General features: G+C 44.8%; 2 protein-coding genes across 2 annotated transcripts; both read right to left on the bottom strand.

Moving 5' to 3' along the window:
* Positions 1–15,276: 15,276 nt before the first annotated feature.
* Positions 15,277–15,939, bottom strand: LOC139838199 (uncharacterized). Its single transcript, XM_071827574.1, has one exon. It carries the CDS (start codon positions 15,937–15,939, stop codon positions 15,277–15,279), a length of 663 nt encoding a protein of 220 aa, XP_071683675.1.
* A 166-nt stretch (positions 15,940–16,105) lies between these two features.
* On the bottom strand, positions 16,106–21,316 carry LOC127344267 (uncharacterized). The gene is made up of 2 exons (XM_051370499.1): positions 19,048–21,316; positions 16,106–16,451 (listed from the first exon to the last, which is right to left on the bottom strand). The coding sequence occupies exons 1-2, from the start codon at positions 20,204–20,206 to the stop codon at positions 16,432–16,434; spliced, it is 1,179 nt and encodes a 392-aa protein (XP_051226459.1). The 5' UTR covers positions 20,207–21,316; the 3' UTR covers positions 16,106–16,431.
* Positions 21,317–22,370: the final 1,054 nt, after the last annotated feature.

The following is a 22,370-nucleotide window of genomic DNA, read 5'->3' as shown; positions in this document are numbered from 1 at the left end:
GAAAGGTAAAAGGTACTCACACTCCGGACCTCGGCTACCAAGCTATTTTCCGTCATTGTAAGTACTCGAAGCTATTTCCTTTAGATCCTGCAATTGCAACTTTTTGTTTCTTGTTTACACTAGTTAGGCATAATGGAAAACAACAAAAAAATTGGTGAGCTTTTTAGTCTTTTTCCTGATTTAGAATTGTTTGATGCAAAAATTAAAAAACCTATGGAACCTTATTTGCATGTTAGTAGCGATGTTATTAGTATGAATGCAATTACTGCTAATGCTATGAAAAAGTCTAAGCTTGGGGAAGCTAGTTTTTGTGATCTTTTTAGCTTCCCATCTTTAGGGGAGAAAATTTGTTCTGATAATGCTTTATCTCCCATATGCGATACCTCTAATGATGCTCCTGATATTTTGAATCCACCTGCTGAAAGTATTCCGTATAAAATACCTATGAAAATTATTGAACGTGTTATGGACAATCACTATAAAGGGGATGGAACTGTCCATCCTAGAGATCATTTACTGTTTTTGCACGAATTATGTGGGTTATTCAAGTGTGCAGGTATCTCTATGGATGAAGTGAAGAAGAAGCTATTCTCGGTTATTTGTGCGGTAAAGCGGCGCATTGGTATAAATTGTTAGAGAATAGGCATTCTCTTGGTTGGGAGGAAATTGCATCTCTCTTTTATTCTAAATTTTATCCTCCGCATGAAGTGCATATTGATAGGAATTATATTTATAACTTTTATCCTCGTGATGGAGAGAGTATTTCTCAAGCGTGGGGGAGATTGAAATCTCTAATGCTCAAATGTCCCATTCATGAGCTCCCCCGTAATGTTATTGTTAATAATTTTTATGCGAGGCTTTCAGGACAACACAAGGACTATCTGGACGCGTGTTCGGAGGGATCTTTCACAAGCAAGGAGGTTGAAGCTAAGTGGGACCTTCTTGATCGGATTGAGGACAACGCTGAAGGATGGGAGAACAATGAAGGTAAAGAGTCAGGTATAAATTATGATTATGAATGCATTGAAGCTTTTATGGATACCGATAAATTTCGAAATATGAGTGCTACTTATGGTCTTGACTCTCAAGTTGCTGCAAATCTTTATAAAGCCTTTGCTTCTCATTTTGAATTGCCTAAAAATAATTTTGATAAGTATCATGAACCTTTTAAAGAGGCTTGCATGAAGAATGAAATTGTTGTTAATTATTGCAATAAGCATGCTCAAACTCCTAAGAATGCTATTTCCTATAAGCATGTTAATTTTTGTGGAATACATAGACCTTGTGGAATTAATCAAATCAAAGATGAATATTGTATCCATCATGCTAATGAAAAAACTAGAAAGTGGTTTAGGGCTATAGATGATCTTGGTAAAAAAGTTTGTGCCCTCTATCCTTTTATTTGTGAAGTTTGCCATGAAGTGGGTCATTTTAATTTTCAATGCTCCTCCAATGATAATTTGAACCCAATGAGTGCTGCAAATTTGTATTGTGATGATGAAATTACCAAGGGCCAGAGAAGGGGGACAGGGCCACCAGACCACACCCCGGCGCGGCCAGGGAGGGGGGCGCGCCCCCCTATGGTCTGGGCAGCCCGTGGCCCCTCCGACTCCGACTCTTCGCCTATTTAAGCCGTCGTGACCTAAAACCTCGACACCAATTGACGAAACTCCAGAAAGACTCCAGGGGCGCCGCCACCGTCGCGAAACTCCAATTCGGGGGACAGAACTCTGTTTCGGCACCCTGCCGGGACGGGGAGGTGCCCCCGGAAGGCTTCTCCATCGACACCGCTGCCATCTCCACCGCCATCTTCATCACCGCTGCTACTCCCATGAGGAGGGAGTAGTTCTCCATCGAGGCTCGGGGCTGTACCGGTAGCTATGTGGTTAATCTCTCTCCATGTACTTCAATACAATGATCTCATGAGCTGCTTTACATGATTGAGATTCATATGAGTTTTGTATCACAATTCATCTATGTGCTACTCTAGTGATGTTATTAAAGTAGTTCTATTCCTCCTGCACGTGTGTAAAGGTGACTAGTGTGTGCACCGTGTGGTTCTTGTCGTAGGCTATGATCATGATCTCTTGTAGATTGTGGAGTTAATTATCATTATGATGGTATTGATGTGATCTATCTGGTTATGTTGATCTATCTACACTATAAGGTTACTTAAATATGAACAAATTGTGGAGCTTGTTAACTCCGGCATTGAGGGTTCGTGTAATCCTACGCAATGCGTTCATCATCCAACAAGAGTGTAGAGTATGCATTTATCTATTCTGTTATGTGATCAATGTTGAGAGTGTCCACTAGTGAAAGTATAATCCCTAGGCCTTGTTCCTAAATACTGCTGAGTTACTACTGCTTGTTTCTTGTTTCTTTGCGTTACTACTGCTGCAATACTACCACCATCAACTACACGCCAGCAAGCTATTTTACGGCACCGTTACTCTTGCTCATATATATTCATACCACCTGTATTTCACTATCTCTTCGCCGAACTAGTGCACCTATTAGGTGTGTTGGGGACACAAGAGACTTCTTGCTTTGTGGTTGCAGGGTTGCATAAGAGGGATATCTTTGACCTCTTCCTCCCTGAGTTCGATAAACCTTGGGTGATCCACTTAAGGGAAAACTTGCTGCTGTTCTACAAACCTCTGCTCTTGGAGGCCCAACACTGTCTACAGGAAAATGAGGGGGAAGTAGACATCAGTGGCCCCCACCTCGTCAGCGCGGCCCGAGCGCACCAGATGCGTGTTGGGCTGCGAAGTAGAATTTAAACCCGTTTCGGCCCAGTAACATTTCCCGCCTAGCCCAGGAATTCAAATCTAGTTTTAATCTTTATTCAAATTTGCTCTGCTGAGTGTTTAGCAAATTTTGAATAGTTTGAATTATGCCAAACTTAATTTAGCAAACTTTATACCGTTGGAAAGCCCATGAATTTATCTATCCAATGCCACTGGCCCCATCTCCAATTTCATGGTAGATTTAATTTGACAAAAAAGACAAGACAGGGACTTTTGAACATTCAAACTTTATTTAAAATTCAACCAGAATAGATTTTGAAGTAATTCCAATTCTAATAAATCACAAATGATGTCCTCTAATTGATTATGCAATAACATAGCCCTGTTGTTTGTATGATCATGGACTAGATCAAATAAAATGGCTATGTAGTCATTTCTAGAGCATTTTAAAGTGGAATTCAAACTCAACCCTAATATGAGAGCTACCTCTCAATTAAATTTTGATCCTAAGTACTAATAACCAGGGGGAATGACTTAGGCTAATGAACCCTTGAGAATTATTACTTAGAGATTTTAATTCATTTAAATGTTAAGTTTTAAAACTATGTGAAGTGTAGCACTTCAATTAAATTGAACTCACATATAATAGATATGAAATGTTGACTTTGGGTCAACCTATATTTCATACCTTATTATTATATGAAGAGATTAAATCTTAATAAGAGGTAATAAAAAGAAATGAATTCTTTTAAAGACCTACATACCAAATTTAAGAAATAGGAATAATGAGAGGAAATTATTTTCTTTCAAATAAAGACAAATCAAATAATCCACCATGCCATGTTTGATTGATACTAGGACTAGTGTGTGAACTCTTTGAGTGTCTCTAGTATAGTATGTGAGCTTGGTTTAGTATTTATACCTCGTATTCGTATATAGACGCTAGTAACGAGGAATACCAAGAGGAGGAGGGCTACTCTCAGGAAGAAGAAGAGAACTTCGATAACTACCCAGCTCAAGGCAAGCTAACCCTTGCTAAACACAAGTGCTTAGCTCTACAAGAGCAAAGGCACCATCACACTTTACTTTTATGTATTACCTATCCCATGTTTTTACTTACATTTACTTTTGCTTATTTATTTCAAAGTACCTCTTTGATTTATGATTTCACTTGGTCTAAGAGTAGAAAAATACTTGGAATAGATTAGCCCCACTCAAAGCTAGATAGCACCCCTCATATAGTTGCTAGAGCTAATCAATTAAAATTGACTACTCTAGATGGGAACATGGTGAAGTGAAATGACTTTGAAAGAAAGTAAAGTGGAGGTGGATTTGAACAAGAGAAGATGGTGATTTTTGATAAAATTGATGATTGAGTTTGAATGCGATACCCTTCCAATTATACAAGTACCCCCACAATACCTGATTATGGGTAGGGCTTAACTAGAAACTTGTGTATTTTAGTATGGGTTCCCTCTGAACAAACATCATAGGGGTTACGCTGCGGCTGCCTCCGTTAAGTGTGGATTGATGTTGAAATGAGGTGAATGTACGGCCCAAGCCTGTGCGGTTCCCGGGTTAACTGCGGTTTCCACCGGGAGGCCAAGCTCATGGGGAGAGGTGCTCATACTAGCATATATAAGTGAAAGGTTTCGATTGATGATCCGCGTACTGTGTTACGATGATTCGGGGTTATCCTCGACGGATGAAGTCAAAAGTTGTGGCACAAGAGTACAACCTCTGCAGAGTGTTAAACCTATTCGAATAGCCGTGTCCACGGTTACGGACGATTGGAAAGGCCATACTATCTCCGTTATCATTAAAATGTTTTGAGTCTAGAATTGAATGGTGGATTGAAAGGTGACGTTATGGTGAACCATAATGAGTTGTGGGAATGACACTAATGTTCCCCCTTGAGTTAGTCTAGCACATGATATAGGCTTTTACCAAAGATTTAGGAAACTAAAACTTGGCTTTATGCAAATAAACCTAGAGCTTAGCACCCCCTTACACTTAATGAGTATTTATCTTAGAGTTAGTTTGCGAGTACTTTAAAAGTACTCATGGCTTTGCCCTGGCTATTCAAATGCCAGACTATGAAGGAGAGCACCGATATCGGGATGACGGACAACGGGACGTCTACGATAACTAGGATCGTCTTCTAACGTCAAGCGTTACTGTGGAATAGATCGTCCACTACTACTTCGCTTCCGCTACTATTTGTGATGTTGAACAATATATTCGTGTAATATTAGATCATGTGATCTATGGTTGTAAGACAATATGTGTTGTAATAAATGATGACTCTATGCTACTTACTATTATGTCTCGCAAAAACATTATTCCTGGGATTGCGATGTACGGCATAATAGGCATCTGGACTTAAAAATCCGGGTGTTGACAAGTTGGTATCAGAGCCATTGTTTGACCTTAGGAGACCCTAGTTAGAATGGACGCTCAAAAACTTAGTTTCAAATTTCATGATTTGACTAGTTATGAAAACCTTATTCACCTTCTTACCTTGAAGAGTCTATTACAAACTTTAAATTCATGCCCTTCTTCAAAGTGAATTAAAATTTGGAACACTTGCACTTATCTAACTTAATCATCTCATCTCTCTACAGATGGATCATGTCGTGGATGCGCAGCCCTTTCTCCAGACTGAGTTCTATCAGTTGGGGAACGGTGGAGAGATCATCTTCGAGAGGGACCTCTTCTCCCTCTCAGAGTTTCTCGGGCGCCCACCACCGGAAGTCTTTGGCGGAATGCTGAATGACCAACCCGGTGGTCAACTTCAGTGGGTGATCATGGTGGACCTTCATGGAAGGTTCACGCTCCCAATGAGCGCAAGGATCCAGTTCTCCTTCGGGGAGAACAATCGGGCGGATGGTCTCGCAAGGGGACTTCAGGAAGGACTCGCACGTCTGTGCGGGCAGAACTTCATGGACTTCACGGATAGTCGCTTTGTGCACTATGCAAGGCACAACTCCCTCGGAGTGCCAATGAACCTGCCGTCACACCCGCAGCTTCGCCACCATGTTGATCATCTTGACTTCATGCTGAGTGAGACCCGCATCGACCTCGACAACTCCCGCGAATACGCCAACCACACTCACATCCAGTTGGCGCAGCAGGCGGACACCATCAGGGTGATCGCCGGAGAACGCAGGGCACTCCGCCGTGCCAACCAGAAGAAGGATCATGCCATCAACCGCCTGAAGGCCAGGATCGCCACTCTGAAGGCGACCATCGCTGCCCAAGCTGAGCAGATCCAGGAGCTGGAAGGCGAAGGTGAAGGGGAGAACATCCAGGGGGACGGCTACTCCTACATCAGCAACGACGACGACTACGAGGAGGAGGAAGACGACGACCTGGAGTTCCACCCTTACGAGGATGGCCACGAGCACTTCGATGCCGGGGTAGACAATGTCTACCCTATCAACGTCGATGGCGAGTAGTCCCGTCTGAGCACTTGCGTCCCGTGTTATGTATCGGTCCTTTGTACCCGCCCCATGTATCGTAGTTTGTTGAAAGGGTTCTTAAAACCCTCCTGAACATTTGGCTTGTAATATGTGCTACCTCCATGACTATGTTTGTGTGTGTGTAATATTATTATTATTATGAATCAAGTTTTAAGTTGTGTGAAAATTTATCCCAAAATGAGCCATAGAAAATTCCCTCTCATCTCATGATCCCTATCACTGTTCAGATGGCACCCCCAACTCGCAACGAAACCGCAATGATGCAGATGTTGCAACAGATGATGACAGAAAGAGAAGCTGAGAGAGTTGACCGTCAAGCCAACCTAGCTGCACTTCAACAACTTGCTCAGGGCAATCAAGGCCATGGAAACCACGACCACCCAGGGTCGAAGCTGAAAAACTTCCAGAACACTAACCCACCGGTGTTCAGCAAGACCGAGGAACCCCTCGATGCTGATGATTGGCTCCAAACTATGGAGAACAATCTCGAGGTTGCCGGAGTGGAGGACAACGAGAAGGTGTTGTTCGCCACCCACTATCTGGCTGGACCTGCACGTGCCTGGTGGACAAGTACCCGCGCCTTGCATGCGGGGAACATGATGACTTGGGAAGACTTCAAACTCAAGTTTAGCAAGTATCACGTGCCCCCGGGTTTGATTAAGAAGATGAGGGATGAGTTCAGGGAACTGAAGCAAGGCAGAATGACCGTGGTGGAATACCGCGACAAGTTCCTCACTTTGTCAAGGTACGCCCCGGATGAGACGGACACCGTCGAGAAGAGGAAGGAGAGGTTCCTGAATGGACTGCACGATGAGATGCAGACTGTGCTGATCAATATCCCCTTTGCTGACTTAGAAGCCCTCGTTGACTCCACCATTCAGATGGAGGGGAAGATACACCAAGCCAATGAGAACCGCAAGCGCCGTATGATGAACCAGAGTGGGCCCAGCAACAACCACAAGTATCGCCCCAACTCAGGTGGAGGGTTCGCCCCAAGAAACAACAAGCCCCCGATGCAGAATCCACGTCCGAGTTATCAGAACCGGAGTGGAGGAAACCCAGTCGGAGGACACAACAACTACAACAACAACAACAACTTAAACCGAGCTCCAACTCGCGCCCCCAAAAAGAACACCAACACCGCTCCAAGGACTCGGGAGCAACGATGTTCCCATCACCCCCAAGGACAAGTCCACCTACAACTGCTCCGAGTTCGTAGGGGCTGGCCACTTCTCCTATGAGTGCCCCAAGAAGCTCGCCAAGACCGCCGCCAACACCTCGGGCCACTGCGCAGCAGAGCGTCGTGTCACCACCAACAAGAAGTTCGCCCCCAACAAACCGATCAACCGCAACTGCCGCCTCTACCACATGAATGCATAAGAAGCTCGGGAAGCCCCGGACGTGGTGCTTTGGGTATGTTCTCTGTTAACTCAATACCCGCAAGAGTGCTGTTTGATTCTGGAGCATCGCATTCATTCATTACCGAAGATTTTGCATGCACTAGTAAGATTCAACCCATCAGTTTGAAGCATGTCATGATAGTTCAAATACCTGGATCAACAACTAAAGCTAGAAAAATGTGCAAAGATGTGCCAATCAGAATACATGAAATAGAATTCTATGCAAATTTGATTGTTCTGGGAGCCAAAGGTTTGGAAGTAGTCCTGGGAATGGACTGGATGGCGAAACATCATGGACTGATTGATTGTGCCAAGAAGGCCATCACCATGACTAGTAGCACCGGAATAATAGTCGAACACATATCTGAACAGATGCCCCGAAAGTTCACTTGTAACCAAAGCCTAGCCAAACCCACCTTGGATCAGATCAGGGTCGTTTGTCGATATCCTGATGTGTTCCCGGATGATCTACCCGGTATGCCCCCAGATCGGGATATCGAGTTTACCATCGAGTTAATCCCCGGAACCGGACCTATAGCCCAGAGAGCCTACAGCATGAACCCGGCAGAGTTAGTGGAACTGAAGAAGCAACTGGATGATATGCTATTCAAGGGTCTGATTCAACCAAGTGCGTCACCTTGGAGATCGCCAGTTTTGTTTGTGGATAAAAAGGACGGTGCCACTCGTTTGGTTACGGACTATCGTAAGCTTAACGATGTCACCATTAAGAACAAGTATCCGTTGCCCAAGATCGAAGATCTGTTTGACCAGCTGACCGGAGCCCAAGTATTCTCGAAGATTGATCTGCGGACAGGATACCATCAGTTGAAGATTCGTGCCACCGATATCCCCAAAACTGCCTTTACCACCAGATATGGATTGTATGAGTACAATGTCATGTCATTTGGATTGACCAATGCCCCCGCTTACTTCATGAATCTCATGAATAAGATCTTTATGAACTTCCTGGACAAGTTTGTGGTTGTCTTCATCGACAACATCCTCATATACTCCAAGTGCGAGGAAGAACATGAGCAACATTTGGAAGTGGTCCTAGATACCCTTCGGGAACATCAGTTGTATGCCAAGTTCAGCAAGTGTGAGTTCTGGTTGAAAGAAGTAGGATTCTTGGGTCATATCTTGTCAGCCGGAGGAATTGCCGTTGACCCCGCAAAAATCAAGACTGTTGAAGAATGGAAAGCCCCAACCACCCAGACTGAAGTACGTGCATTTCTCGGATTGGCGGGATATTACCGCCGATTCGTTGAAGGATTCTCGAGCATAGCAAGACCGATGACCCAATTGTTGAAGAAGGACCGGAAGTTCGAATGGACCGACAAGTGTGAAGAGAGCTTTCAACAGCTCAAGTTAAGATTGACCACAGCCCCAATACTGGTTATGCCCGACATTACCAAGCCCTTTGATGTGTACTGTGACGCCTCCAAGATCGGTCTTGGATGTGTGCTGATGCAAGAAGGCAAAGTGATATCTTACCTATCAAGACAGCTGAAGCAGCATGAATAGAACTATCCAACCCATGACTTAGAGCTAGCAGCGGTGGTGTTAGCACTGAAAGTATGGCGTCATTACCTCATGGGTAATCGATGCGAGGTTTACTCGGATCACAAGAGCCTGAAGTATATCTTCACGTAGAAGGAGCTGAATATGAGACAGCGCAGATGGATAGAGTTAATCAAGGATTACGACATGGAAATCCACTATCACCCCGGCAAGGCCAATGTGGTAGCGGATGCCCTGAGTAGACTGCCGTGTCAGTTGAACTCCATGTTAGCAATTGAGCAACCTAGCCTGTTTGAAGAGTTTGATCAGTTTAGGCTTGAACTGGTTAGCGAAGGATACCTCGCCAGCATTGAACTCCAACCCACCCTGATTAGTCAGATCAAGGAAGCCCAGAAAGGAAATGCTAGCATTGACGGAATCAAGAACCAAATAGCCGCCGGAAAAGCACCGGGATTCACCGTAGATGAAGAAGGAGTGCTATGGTATAACAAGCGTCTTTGCGTGCCGTCAGACTCAGAATTGAAGCAAGTTATTCTGAAAGAAGCCCACGACACCCTATACTCCATTCACCCCGGAGGAACCAAGATGTACCAGGATTTGAAAGAACAATTCTGGTGGCATGGAATGAAGAGAGAAATTGGAAGCTACATCGCCAAGTGTGACATCTGTCAAAGAGTCAAAGCAGAACACCAACGCCCCGCAGGACTGTTGCAACCCCTACAGATTCCCGAATGGAAGTGGGATTCCGTAGGAATGGACTTTATCACCGGACTGCCCAAATCTAGTAAAGGAAATGATTCCATCTGGGTAGTGGTCGACAGACTAACCAAAGTCGCCCACTTCATCCCCGTCAAGACCACCTATCAAGGACCGAGACTCGCAGAGCTATATATCTCAAGGATAGTCAGCCTGCACGGAACCCCGAAGTCAATAGTATCTGACAGAGGATCCCAATTCACCTCCCGATTCTGGCAGAAAGTACATGAAGGACTCGGAACTCGTCTGAATTTCAGCACAGCCTATCACCCGCAGAAAGATGGACAGACTGAAAGAGTCAACCAGATACTAGAAGATATGTTGAGAGCATGTGTGCTAGAGTATGGATCTAAGTGGGAAGACTGCTTGCCGTATGCAGAATTCTCATACAACAACAGCTACCAAGCCAGCTTGCAGATGGCCCCCTTCGAAGCACTGTACGGAAGGAAGTGCCGTACCCCTCTGAATTGGTCGGAAGTAGGAGAGAGTCAAGTCTTTGGACCAGATATTCTCCGAGAAGCCGAAGAGAAGGTTCATAAGATCCGCGAGTATCTCAGGACAGCCCAATCAAGACAGAATAGCTACGCCGACAAAAGACGCCGAGAGATGACCTTCGAGATCGGAGATTTCGTATATCTCAAAGTGTCCCCCCTTAAAGGAATGCAGAGATTCCAGCTTAGAGGAAAGCTCGCACCCCGATATGTCGGACCTTTCAAGGTCCTGAGTCGCAGAGGAGAAGTATCCTATCAGCTAGAGTTACCGGAAGAAATGTCAGCGGTGCACAATGTGTTTCACATCTCGCTACTTCGGAAGTGTTTAGAAGTGCCTGAGAAGACCGAAGTTTTCAAGAACATCGACCATCGAGCTGTGGATATCAACTCAGATCTGACATACCGCGAAGTACCTATTCGCATCCTGGAAGAAGCTTTCAGAACCACCCGTACCCGAAGTATCAAGTTTCTGAAGATCCAATGGAGTAATCATACTGAAGAAGAAGCCACATGGGAGAGAGAAGACTTTATGAGGACTGAGTACCCAGATCTCTTTAGTACCTAGTTTTCTCAGATCTCGGGACGAGATCTTTTGTAAGGGGGAAGGGTTTGTAACATCCCAAGTTTCAACAATAATAAACAAGAGAGATATTTTCCCCAAAGTCAACATTTGCAATTAACAAAAACTTTTTCTATGCATATAAGTGCCACATATAGGTTCATGCAATTGAGTGATTTTCTTTGGTGCAATTGCCATGATGAGTGTTGGTATGCTTAACCATTGCTATGTGAACCCTAATCAAGATCACTAAACCCTAATTTGAAGGGAATTGGAGAAAATGGGAAAAACCCATTTTCCACTCACATACACATTATGCAAAATATCAAATCCTCAACCAAGGCCAAGATTGCTTGCTCCCTTGCTTCTAAAATACTTCAATATGATAAACTAACACTTTTGCATCCTTGAATCAAGAATCAAATACCAAGAAATCAAAAATCCTACATACATATGATAATGGTCACTTCTCCCCAAAATATTTTCTTCACCTCTTTACCCCCCTGGCTTTCTCAATTTTTGAACTAAACTTGGTCAACCAAAGCCCTGCCATCCAAGACCATGTCAAGGTGAGCAACTTTGATGTTGACCATCATGGCTAGAGTTGACTAGGTTGACCAGAATAATAGTGTCAAGAAGGGATGCTAAAATAAAGAGAAGATCATGTCACTTTTGACATTTTGCAAAACAACTCCAAATTGAGTGCCACCACCACCAATACTTCACATTAATTATATAAATGAGATTCACCAAAAAGATTTCCAAAATTCAAATAAAATTCTCTTGCGGCCATTATGTCGAACAGGTGGCAGGCATGATTTCCAAATTGAGTTACACACTATTGTCCACTGGTTTCTTCACTAAACCCCTTTTAACTTTGATCATTACACTCTCTTACAGCCCCTGCATGATCCCAGTACTTGCCTTGGTCGATTAAAGTGAGAGGAGGAAGAAGAAAAACCCTAAAACTATGCCATGTCATGTACCCCGGCCACCTTTGGGCATCCCTCTCTCTGGCCTCCCTCTCAACCTTTCCTCTTGTCTTCAAGCATCTCTGAAGCACAAGGATCACGCCAGTACCGCTCGATCGATCGCCAACGCACCCCATTGGCCGGAACGCCCGCGTCCAAAACCTTGCCCGGCCTGCGCCGTGCACGCGGTGAGCGCGCACTGGCCGCGCCAGGACGCCGTGCACTCGAGCGCGACCGCCCTCCCCATGCATCCCTACCACGGCGTTGAGCAGCTACTCCCCGCCCTCTACAAGCTAGACACAAGCCCAGGCCTGCCCCTGCACCGTCACCGTCGTCCTCGACCGAATGATGCCGCACACCCTGCCGCAAACCCTGCACGCTCCCGAGCCATCCCGTCGCCTTTTCTCTGCGCCAGCTAGCCGTTGAGCATCGCCAGGACGACGCCTACAAGATGCCGTCCTCGCCTTGCCCTTTCGACCGACGGAGAGGCCACGCCAACGACGCTCCTCCGCAGCACCTCACGGCCTCCATCGCCTGCTATAAATAGAGCTCCTCCGCCCACCATTTCTTCACACACTTTGCTCCCCTCCCTTCTCTGAACAAGCTCCCCACCTCAATTTAGCACCACCTCGCCGGAGCTGCTCGAATCGCAAGCTCGAGTCCGCCGGAGCCCGCGGAAGCTCTGCTTCGATTGGCGCTTCCCCGAGCGCCGCCGCTGCTCCCAGGACTTCCTCATCTACTACACCTTCTCCGCGCCTACTGCTAGACCCCTGCAACGGCCTGGTACTCCCTCCCACCCCCTAGGCTCGCCGCCAGGGAGCTCGCCGCTCGTCGGTGACGACGACGCTCACACGCCGTCGATCTTCTTTCTAATCCTACGGTCGAAATGGAAAATAACGTTTCGCTGTTTAAAGAGGCGCCGACAGGTGGCCCCCACCTCATCAGCGCGGCCCGAGCGCACCAGATGCGTGTTGGGCTGCGAAGTAGAATTTAAACCCGTTTCGGCCCAGTAACATTTCCCGCCTAGCCCAGGAATTCAAATCTAGTTTTAATCTTTATTCAAATTTGCTCTGCTGAGTGTTTAGCAAATTTTGAATAGTTTGAATTCTGCCAAACCAAATTTAGCAAACTTTATACCGTTGGAAAGCCAATGAATTTATCTATCCAATGCTACTGGCCCCATCTCCAATTTCATGGTAGATTTAATTTGACAAAAAAGACAAGACAGGGACTTTTGAACATTCAAACTTTATTTAAAATTCAACCAGAATAGATTTTGAAGTAATTCCAATTCTAATAAATCACAAATGATGTCCTCTAATTGATTATGCAATAACATAGCCCTGTTGTTTGTATGATCATGGACTAGATCAAATAAAATGGCTATGTAGTCATTTCTAGAGCATTTTAAAGTGGAATTCAAACTCAACCCTAATATGAGAGCTACCTCTCAATTAAATTTTGATCCTAAGTACTAATAACCAGGGGGAATGACTTAGGCTAATGAACCCTTGAGAATTATTACTTAGAGATTTTAATTCATTTAAATGTTAAGTTTTAAAACTATGTGAAGTGTAGCACTTCAATTAAATTGAACTCACATATAATAGATATGAAATGTTGACTTTGGGTCAACCTATATTTCATACCTTATTATTATATGAAGAGATTAAATCTTAATAAGAGGTAATAAAAAGAAATGAATTCTTTTAAAGACCTACATACCAAATTTAAGAAATAGGAATAATGAGAGGAAATTATTTTCTTTCAAATAAAGACAAATCAAATAATCCACCATGCCATGTTTGATTGATACTAGGACTAGTGTGTGAACTCTTTGAGTGTCTCTAGTATAGTATGTGAGCTTGGTTTAGTATTTATACTCGTATTCGTATATAGACGCTAGTAACGAGGAATACCAAGAGGAGGAGGGCTACTCTCAGGAAGAAGAAGAGAACTTCGATAACTACCCAGCTCAAGGCAAGCTTACCCTTGCTAAACACAAGTGCTTAGCTCTACAAGAGCAAAGGCACCATCACACTTTACTTTTATGTATTACCTATCCCATGTTTTTACTTACATTTACTTTTGCTTATTTATTTCAAAGTACCTCTTTGATTTATGATTTCACTTGGTCTAAGAGTAGAAAAATACTTGGAATAGATTAGCCCCACTCAAAGCTAGATAGCACCCCTCATATAGTTGCTAGAGCTAATCAATTAAAATTGACTACTCTAGATGGGAACATGGTGAAGTGAAATGACTTTGAAAGAAAGTAAAGTGGAGGTGGATTTGAACAAGAGAAGATGGTGATTTTTGATAAAATTGATGATTGAGTTTGAATGCGATACCCTTCCAATTATACAAGTACCCCCACAATACCTGATTATGGGTAGGGCTTAACTAGAAACTTGTGTATTTTAGTATGGGTTCCCTCTGAACAAACATCATAGGGGTTACGCTGCGGCTGCCTCCGTTAAGTGTGGATTGATGTTGAAATGAGGTGAATGTACGGCCCAAGCCACATGCAGTTCCCGGGTTAAGCTGCGGTTTCCACCGGGGAGGCCAAGCTCATGGGGAGAGGTGCTCATACTAGCATATATAAGTGAAAGGTTTCGATTGATGATCCGCGTACTGTGTTACGATGATTCGGGGTTATCCTCGACGGATGAAATCAAAAGTTGTGGCACAAGAGTACAACCTCTGCAGAGTGTTAAACCTATTCGAATAGCCATGTCCACGGTTACGGACGATTGGAAAGGCCATACTATCTCCGTTATCATTAAAATGTTTTGAGTCTAGAATTGAATGGTGGATTGAAAGGTGACGTTATGGTGAACCATAATGAGTTGTGGGAATGACACTAATGTTCCCCCTTGAGTTAGTCTAGCACATGATATAGGCTTTTACCAAAGATTTAGGAAACTAAAACTTGGCTTTATGCAAATAAACCTAGAGCTTAGCACCCCCTTACACTTAATGAGTATTTATCTTAGAGTTAGTTTGCGAGTACTTTAAAAGTACTCATGGCTTTGCCCTGGCTATTCAAATGCCAGACTATGAAGGAGAGCACCAGTATCAGGATGACGGACAACAGGACATCTACGATAACTAGGATCGTCTTCTAACGTCAAGCGTTGCCTGTGGAATAGATCGTCCACTACTACTTCGCTTCCGCTACTATTTGTGATGTTGAACAATATATTCGTGTAATATTGGATCATGTGATCTATGGTTGTAAGACAATATGTGTTGTAATAAATGATGACTCTATGCTACTTACTATTATATCTCGCAAAAACATTATTCCTGGGATTGCGATGTACGGCATAATAGGCATCTGGACTTAAAAATCCGGGTGTTGACAAATACCCCTGTACTTATCTGGAAGAACTGTTGAGGTGAGATCACCCCATAAGCCGGTGTTGGAGGAGTAAACACCCGTGACGGTTTGATCGCCATCGCCGACATAGGTGCGCAGCAGGACCACTTTAAAAGGCCACAACTGACAGCTACCATGGACGTGACCCTTGTCGTTGGCAGACAGCGCCGCCACGGTGTAGATTATGTAGATCTCTGGTGGAAAGTCCACAAGGCTGCAGTTGTTGGTGATGGGGTCCCACACCATGACTTGATGCTTCCGCCAGTTGAGGAGGAGCACACGTCCATGGCGACACTCGGCCAAATCCCAGCCCAGCCAATTGTTGAGCCGTAGGGAGAAGCACTTGGGAGGTATGCGGCAGGGTGAGTCCAGCGTCGGTGTGAAGATAATGCTCCAGCCAGGTTGCGAGAAGACGCCTAGGTGGGGAGGCCTCTGGTGGTGGAGATGGAAGCGTTGGAGAAAGTGGGAGTCGGCCGTGAGACGCCGCCAACGCTTGCAGACAAGCGAGTCACGCAGGAGGTAGGACTGCTGTGGGGGCAGGCGAAGTAGGATCTCGTGGAGTAGGTCGTCGTCTTCCAGAGGAGGTGACAGTACCACGGATGACGGTCGGCACCGGTGGCTGGTCATGTCACTCCATGAAGTTGCTATTGGAGAAGGGAGGTATTGTCGAGGCTGCTGAACCGCGATGCCTTGAATCTATATTGCTGCGTATATTATAGTAAGTCAGGGGTTGGAGTACAACACGTAGAGATCTAGTATTGCAATACAAGGAAATCCTAGGATCAGCACGGCGTTGGCAGGTAGTAAAACATATATCAAATGTACTCAACACCATTGGCAAACCATAATTTGGCGCCAGCACCAAGTCAAACTGGAGGTCCATTGTCAAGGCCAACACTGCCGACATAACCCAACCATTTCAGACTTCAGTTAACAAGTACATACTGACATACTATTAGATACAGATAGATAGATTGATAGATGAAGCACTACGCCAGTCAACATATTAGTTGATTTCCGCAGGACAGCTGCAGTACATGTAGCCATACACATTGACATAATCAGACTTCAGTCGCATCCCAGGCTGCGCACATCATCCAGAGAATAGCTGCTCCTGCTTCAAACTGCTAATGGCACCTCTGCACAAACACATGTTACATTAGTTAATTCAGCAGTGTGGCTCATTATTTTTAGCCAGAACATTTGAACACTAATAGGTAAAATACTACTCCCTCCATCCCACGAAAGTCGTCTTAGATTTGTCAAAATTTGGATATATCTAGACACTATCTAGTATGTGTGTAGATACATACAGATTTAGACAAATTCTAGACAAGTTTCATGAGACGGAGGGAGTATTAGAAAGCGATAAAAGAGGAAGATCAGCATGAACAAACTAGCAACCTGAAATACAAAATAATCCTGTACCAGCAGATTTTTCAGAAGAGAACATGCAACTAGTTTTAAGCTTCAATGTGCAAATCAAGCTGCCAATTTGACACCCATTTAGTGTGTTTCTTGTCTACTTCAAATTTGAGGCAGCTCTAGCGATAAAACCACTTCACTGGATTATGCACATGTACAAGATGAAGACAGCAATAAACTTCTCTCGTATCTATAGGCATAAGCAACAGCAAAATTCAGGTTCATACGAAAAATAATATTGCTGGTGTGTATTGATATGTAAATCCTAGTTCTACGACGTGACATCACCTAGTACACAGATCAATGGTCTCATATTATATTACTGGTTTATATTGTAAATAGTCCGATATAACCAGTATGGGACACAAGTAGAGGATACCACAATTAGAACTCTCAGCTAACAACAAAAGCTTTATAAAAATGGCTTCTATTTCCTGTAGGCTACTGTTTCCTGATGCATACTAATGCCCCTTTCAACAACTGACGAATACACATACCATCTGCTAAGACTACAACAATCATGACACGTGAAAAAAACCCAGTTGTTCTCATATTATAGTATTACTAGTTAATCTCTTAAATAGTCCAATATGACCCTACAGAAATCAGCACATCAAGGAAAATAAGGCATATATATCGGGGCATCCTACTAACAACAAAAATATTGTAAAAAAGCTAACACAAATATAATTCTATCTCTCGCGCGATGATTCTTGAGTCAGGACCTGACATATATGTGGAACACTTATCCAGACCACAACATACATAACACATGAAAATTCAGAACCACATTGGACTGAACAACTGAAAATGCGAAAAAGCGGCAAGTGTACAGTTTAAGGCATGCAGTCACATGCAAGACAAACTTTTCAACAAAAGATGAAATAGTGAAACATGTATACCAGTGTGATTAATAGCAAGATCAACAATGATAAACACTATCTTACAAAAACAATTATTAACAAGAGAAACACAACTATATTTCAGCATTCAAATGTGCCAATAAAGTTCCCATTTGACATACAAGATACTCCAGTTAAGTCTACTTCATAGATTGTTTGTTGTCAATTTTCACTTCTTATGTGGCTCATGCTGAAAATAAAATGTAATGTAGTAGTTGTACAAAGATGATCAACTGTAATTATAGTGGTAGTTCCGTAGATACACCAGATGCTTCTACCCAGTTGCCAATTATATTCAACCTGCAGCCAAGTTGCCGATGTGACACACCAGGTGCTTAAACATAAGTTTTTAGTGCTTCTGTTGTCTACTTCAAATCTAAGGAAGCTCATGGTATCCGATCAGCACAATTGATGTACATGTACAAGAAGAGGACATCGATAAAATTTTGTTTTATCTATAGTCATCATGATTTTATATCTATAGGCAGCAGCAACCACAAAAATCATGTTCATAAAAAATATATACCTGGTGCGTATTGATATGTAAATCCTAGTTCTACGATGTGGCATCAGCTAGTATACAAATCAATGATCTTATATTATATTACTGTTTATCTCATACATAGTCTGATATAACCCTACTATATTAGACACAACTAGAGAAACAGCAGAGCCCAGCTAACAACAGAAATTTCATAAAAATGGCTAACAACAGAAATGGCATTCCATCTCCTGTAAGCTTGCTACTTCCTGACGCATACAAATGATCCTTTCAGTAACTGACGAATACGCAGACCACCTTCCAAGACCACATCAATCATAACATGTGGAAAAATCAGTCACACCATGCTGGACTGAATAAATGTTCTATCACATATATTTATTTCAAGCCCTCCCACACTCAAGCACTTGCATGACAACTCCTCAACAAACAGATAGAAATAGAATAGTACTTCCACTACTTATTTTATAAGGTACGATAGATATTATAGATTTACGGTTAATACCAAGATCAGCAGTGATAAAAAAAAAACTCAAACAAGTACCGAGCGTCCAAATAGAACTGTATTACTCCCCAAATCTGCCCAACTAAATTGCTCGTTTGTCATAGTCTCCAACTCAAGTATACTTTGTACTTTGATTGTTGCCAATTTCCACCTTGTATGTGGCTTATGCTGGGTATTTAATTGTGTGCAGGTGAACAATAATACACTACAACGGTAGTAACATAGACACCCGCAGTTCAATGATAACATACAGACATAAAAGACAACAAGGCTATAAGTTCATAAAATAAAAAAGTTCAGTTGATAGTTCACAGTTCAGAAGTACACTGGTTATTCCTATGAAAAATAATTGGATTTAGGAGTCCTGCAATGTTATGACGAGCAGACGAGAAAGTAGTTACCTTCGGCATAGAAACTTGTGAAAGGACGATAGATGCAATTATCTGTGCTTTCGAAAAGTTTCTTAGGCTGCAATGATTCAAGCTGAATCATGTAGACAGATGACTGCACCTGCAATAAGATTGCCTGAACATCCTCCATATAGTGCAGTATATATGATTTGCCATCAATCCAAGACTCCAATCCAAGAATCTTCTGCAGTTCAACAGTCTGCCGCAACACGCCCGTGGGAAATCCATAAGAATCAATCTTCCTGTCCCAGATTTGCAAGCAGCGGCGGTAATGGAAGTCGCACAAAGCAGCAAAGCCAACAGTGCCATCCTCTGCCTGGATGATCTGAAGATTGCCACCGCGAGGAGCACCAGCAAACCTCCCGGTCACAGCTGCTCTCTGTGCCTCCAAATCAAACTTAAGCATGAAAGTGCTTTCCAGCAGCCAGTAAAGGGTGTTACCAACAAGTGTGCTGCGAAGAGAGATGTCAATACCCCTGCCCAGAAAACCTGTTGAGATGAGATCGCTCCACATGTCAGTCTCGGAGGAGTAAACACTAGCCAATACTTCTGGTTCATAATCATCATCTTCATCCGAAAGATCATCGTCGTGCTCGTTGCTGATGATCGCAACCACTTTAAAAGGGCTTGAGTGGCAGGCGCCATGCACGTGCCCCCGATCGCCGGCGGCGCAGAGCACCGCCCCACTGTGTATCCCCATGTGGCTGAACTGCGGCGGAAAGGCCACAACGCGGCGGTCATCAGTGATGGGGTCCCACACAATTACCCGACTCCGCATGTCGTCGTTGATGAGCACGCGTCCGTGGCGGACGTCGAGGCACATCTGGCTGGATCTGATACGTGGGCGCATGGAGAAGCGCTCAGGAGGGATGCGGTAGGGCGGGTCCAGAGTGGAACTGAACGACATGCCGCCCCTAGTACATGAGAAGACGCCTAGAAGGGGCGGCTTTTGGTGGTGGATGGGGAAGCGGCGGAGGAACTTGGGGTCGGTGGCAAGGCTTCGCCAGCGCTTGGAGACGGTGGACGCACGCAGGAGGTAGGGCGGCTGCGGTGGGAGGCGCAGCATGATCTCATGGAGGAGATCGTCGACATCCAGCGGATGCACCACTTCCGGCGACAACGGCAAGGGTGGGCGGCGGCGGCGGCTCATGTTGCCCTCACCCCTCGGTCGCTATTGGATTGGGGGACTGGAGAGAGAAATCCTTATTCAACCCTACCAAACCCTATTTGACACTTGGTCAGAATTTGTTGCCTAATATAGCACTAGTTCATTTTGAGCACTAACAGTGTTAAACAACAACATGAAAAGACACTTTTGACCCTGGTGCACTATGTGGCCAATTTTTTAAAGACAAGCAAAAATACTGTGCCGTATTTGTTCATGGACTTTAATTGAAAAACTCCGTCATCGGAATTTAATTCAAAATGCTCAAAAGTTGGGCAAAATCTCCCCTGTAAGTTGACACCATATCCCCGCACACAGTTCATACCTACATGGAGAATAGATCGCAAAACATCTACAAGTACCATAACATCCAGGTTCACACATGTCACATCCGTGTTCACATTCACCACATACAGCACATAATTTCTCCTTCACGACATTGCGAGTATTTTCTCTTGTACTGCATTTTTTTTACGGAAAATCACAATTAGCCGTATTTACGAAGGTATCAAATATTCTTTTCATTTTCATTCCCTTACATCCAGTAGCCAAATTCATTTCCTATAGGAGCAAATCGGAAGAATCATTCAGTATTCATACATTTTTTTTTTTTGGAACATGGACGTCATTGTATGAATTCAGCTCGAAAAGGAAGCAAGAGAAGCAAATCACAAAAACTAATCATACAAACTTATCTGAAACGTGGACGTAATTGGAGGAGCAGGCGACGCTCGTTGCAGGCACTCGCGCTCGCGGAGATGGTGATGTCGACGCATTTCTGTAGGAGCAGGTGCTCCACTCAAGGCTTCCGCGACGGCGCTGGCGGAGGAGGAAGTGCACCAGCCGAGCCACTCGTCGCCGACCACCACGACGGCGCGGCCGCGCCTTGCCAGCCCTCCGCCGCCATGCCGGGCTCGCCATCCATATCCTTGACCCTAACCTGTCCTCCCTCCACAGCCACCCCCTAGTCTCCCATAGCTCTCAGCCTCTTGCCACTGCTTCTATGCGCCGGCGCCGGCGCCGCCGCCGCCGCTAGAGCTCTTTTATCGGCTGAGTCGGGGGACATGGACGAGGGTTAGATTTCTTTTCCCCAGCATTACATAGTGGTTAAGTGAAGGGGTATTTTTGTCTATGAGAAGAAAAAACAATCACGGCAGAGGACCAGAGGTAACGGGCTGGACGGCGATGCAGATATTTTGACTATGTTAAATACGAGTAGGTAAATTTATTTTTACAGGATCAAATGGGAAGTTCTAATGAAAAAATATCTCAGCCACCTCTCCCAAACCGTCTTCTAAGAGCATGTCTAACAGACCCGGTATCAAAAAAATTGTCACGCACAAACCAACCCCTTATTTCACCCCGTATTTAAAAAAAATGTAAAACCCGGAAGAATTTATAGATAGTTCTTCATATTGACCATAGATAGAGGATATACAAAATTGCGTGATTCTACTGGATCGCGACTTCTACAATGCTAGGGATGCGCCTACTCGTCGAGGGTGATGATTTTTGCAGTGGCGGCGGCCTCCGAGCCTTCATCTCCTTGACGGCGCGATGGCCTGCGCCGCCTCCTCCACATCTGCCCGAGCCTTGTCGGTGGCCTCCTTCTTGGACGCGGCCACCGCCTCCAAGAAGAGGGGGTCCTCCCCCTCCTCCGCCTCCTCTTCCTCGTCGTCGGCTCGCGGCGCTCCGCCGCTGGAGCTCCCCTCCCATGCGGCCTTCCACGCGCGCTCCTGCTCTCACGCGCTCCGCCACTTCTCGAAATCGTCGCCGCTCATCGGCTTCAACGGCGGGTCGAACTTGTGGTAGCGCTCGCCCTCCGCGAAGTCCCGGAGCGTCGGCGACATCCACTCGGAGCCGACGTACTTGCACGCCGCACGCCGACTCCCGGCGGCGGAGAATTTGAAGTGGCGGCGCCACGCCTCCTCCACTGTGGCCGGCTCGCGGGAACGCTTCGATCCGGCGGCGGGCGAGAGGCTGCTCCTACGCTGTGCGCTCATGGCTGGCGGCGGTGCAAATGCGGCGGCGTGCGTGTGGGAATTCCTCCCAGGAGTGGTTATGGCTGGCGGCAGCGCATGGCGGGGCTAGGGTTGCGAGTGAGGGTTTGGACCCCCACTCGCACCTTCACCCTCTATTTGTAGGGGGC

The sequence above is a fragment of the Lolium perenne genome, chromosome 3 (genome assembly GCF_019359855.2).
Source record: "Lolium perenne isolate Kyuss_39 chromosome 3, Kyuss_2.0, whole genome shotgun sequence".
NCBI lineage: Eukaryota > Viridiplantae > Streptophyta > Magnoliopsida > Poales > Poaceae > Lolium > Lolium perenne.
Note: the sequence above shows the minus strand (reverse complement) of the source record. Positions and strands in the feature narration are given on the sequence as shown.

Coding starts and splice junctions, on each gene's coding strand:
- LOC139838199 (XM_071827574.1), bottom strand. CDS start 15,939: ATGACCAGCCACCGGTGCCGACCGTCATCCGTGGTACTGTCACCTCCT.
- LOC127344267 (XM_051370499.1), bottom strand. CDS start 20,206: ATGAGCCGCCGCCGCCGCCCACCCTTGCCGTTGTCGCCGGAAGTGGTG. Junction 16,452..19,047: donor CACAAGTTTCTATGCCGAAG/GTAACTACTTTC, acceptor GTGTTTGTGCAG/AGGTGCCATTAGCAGTTTGA.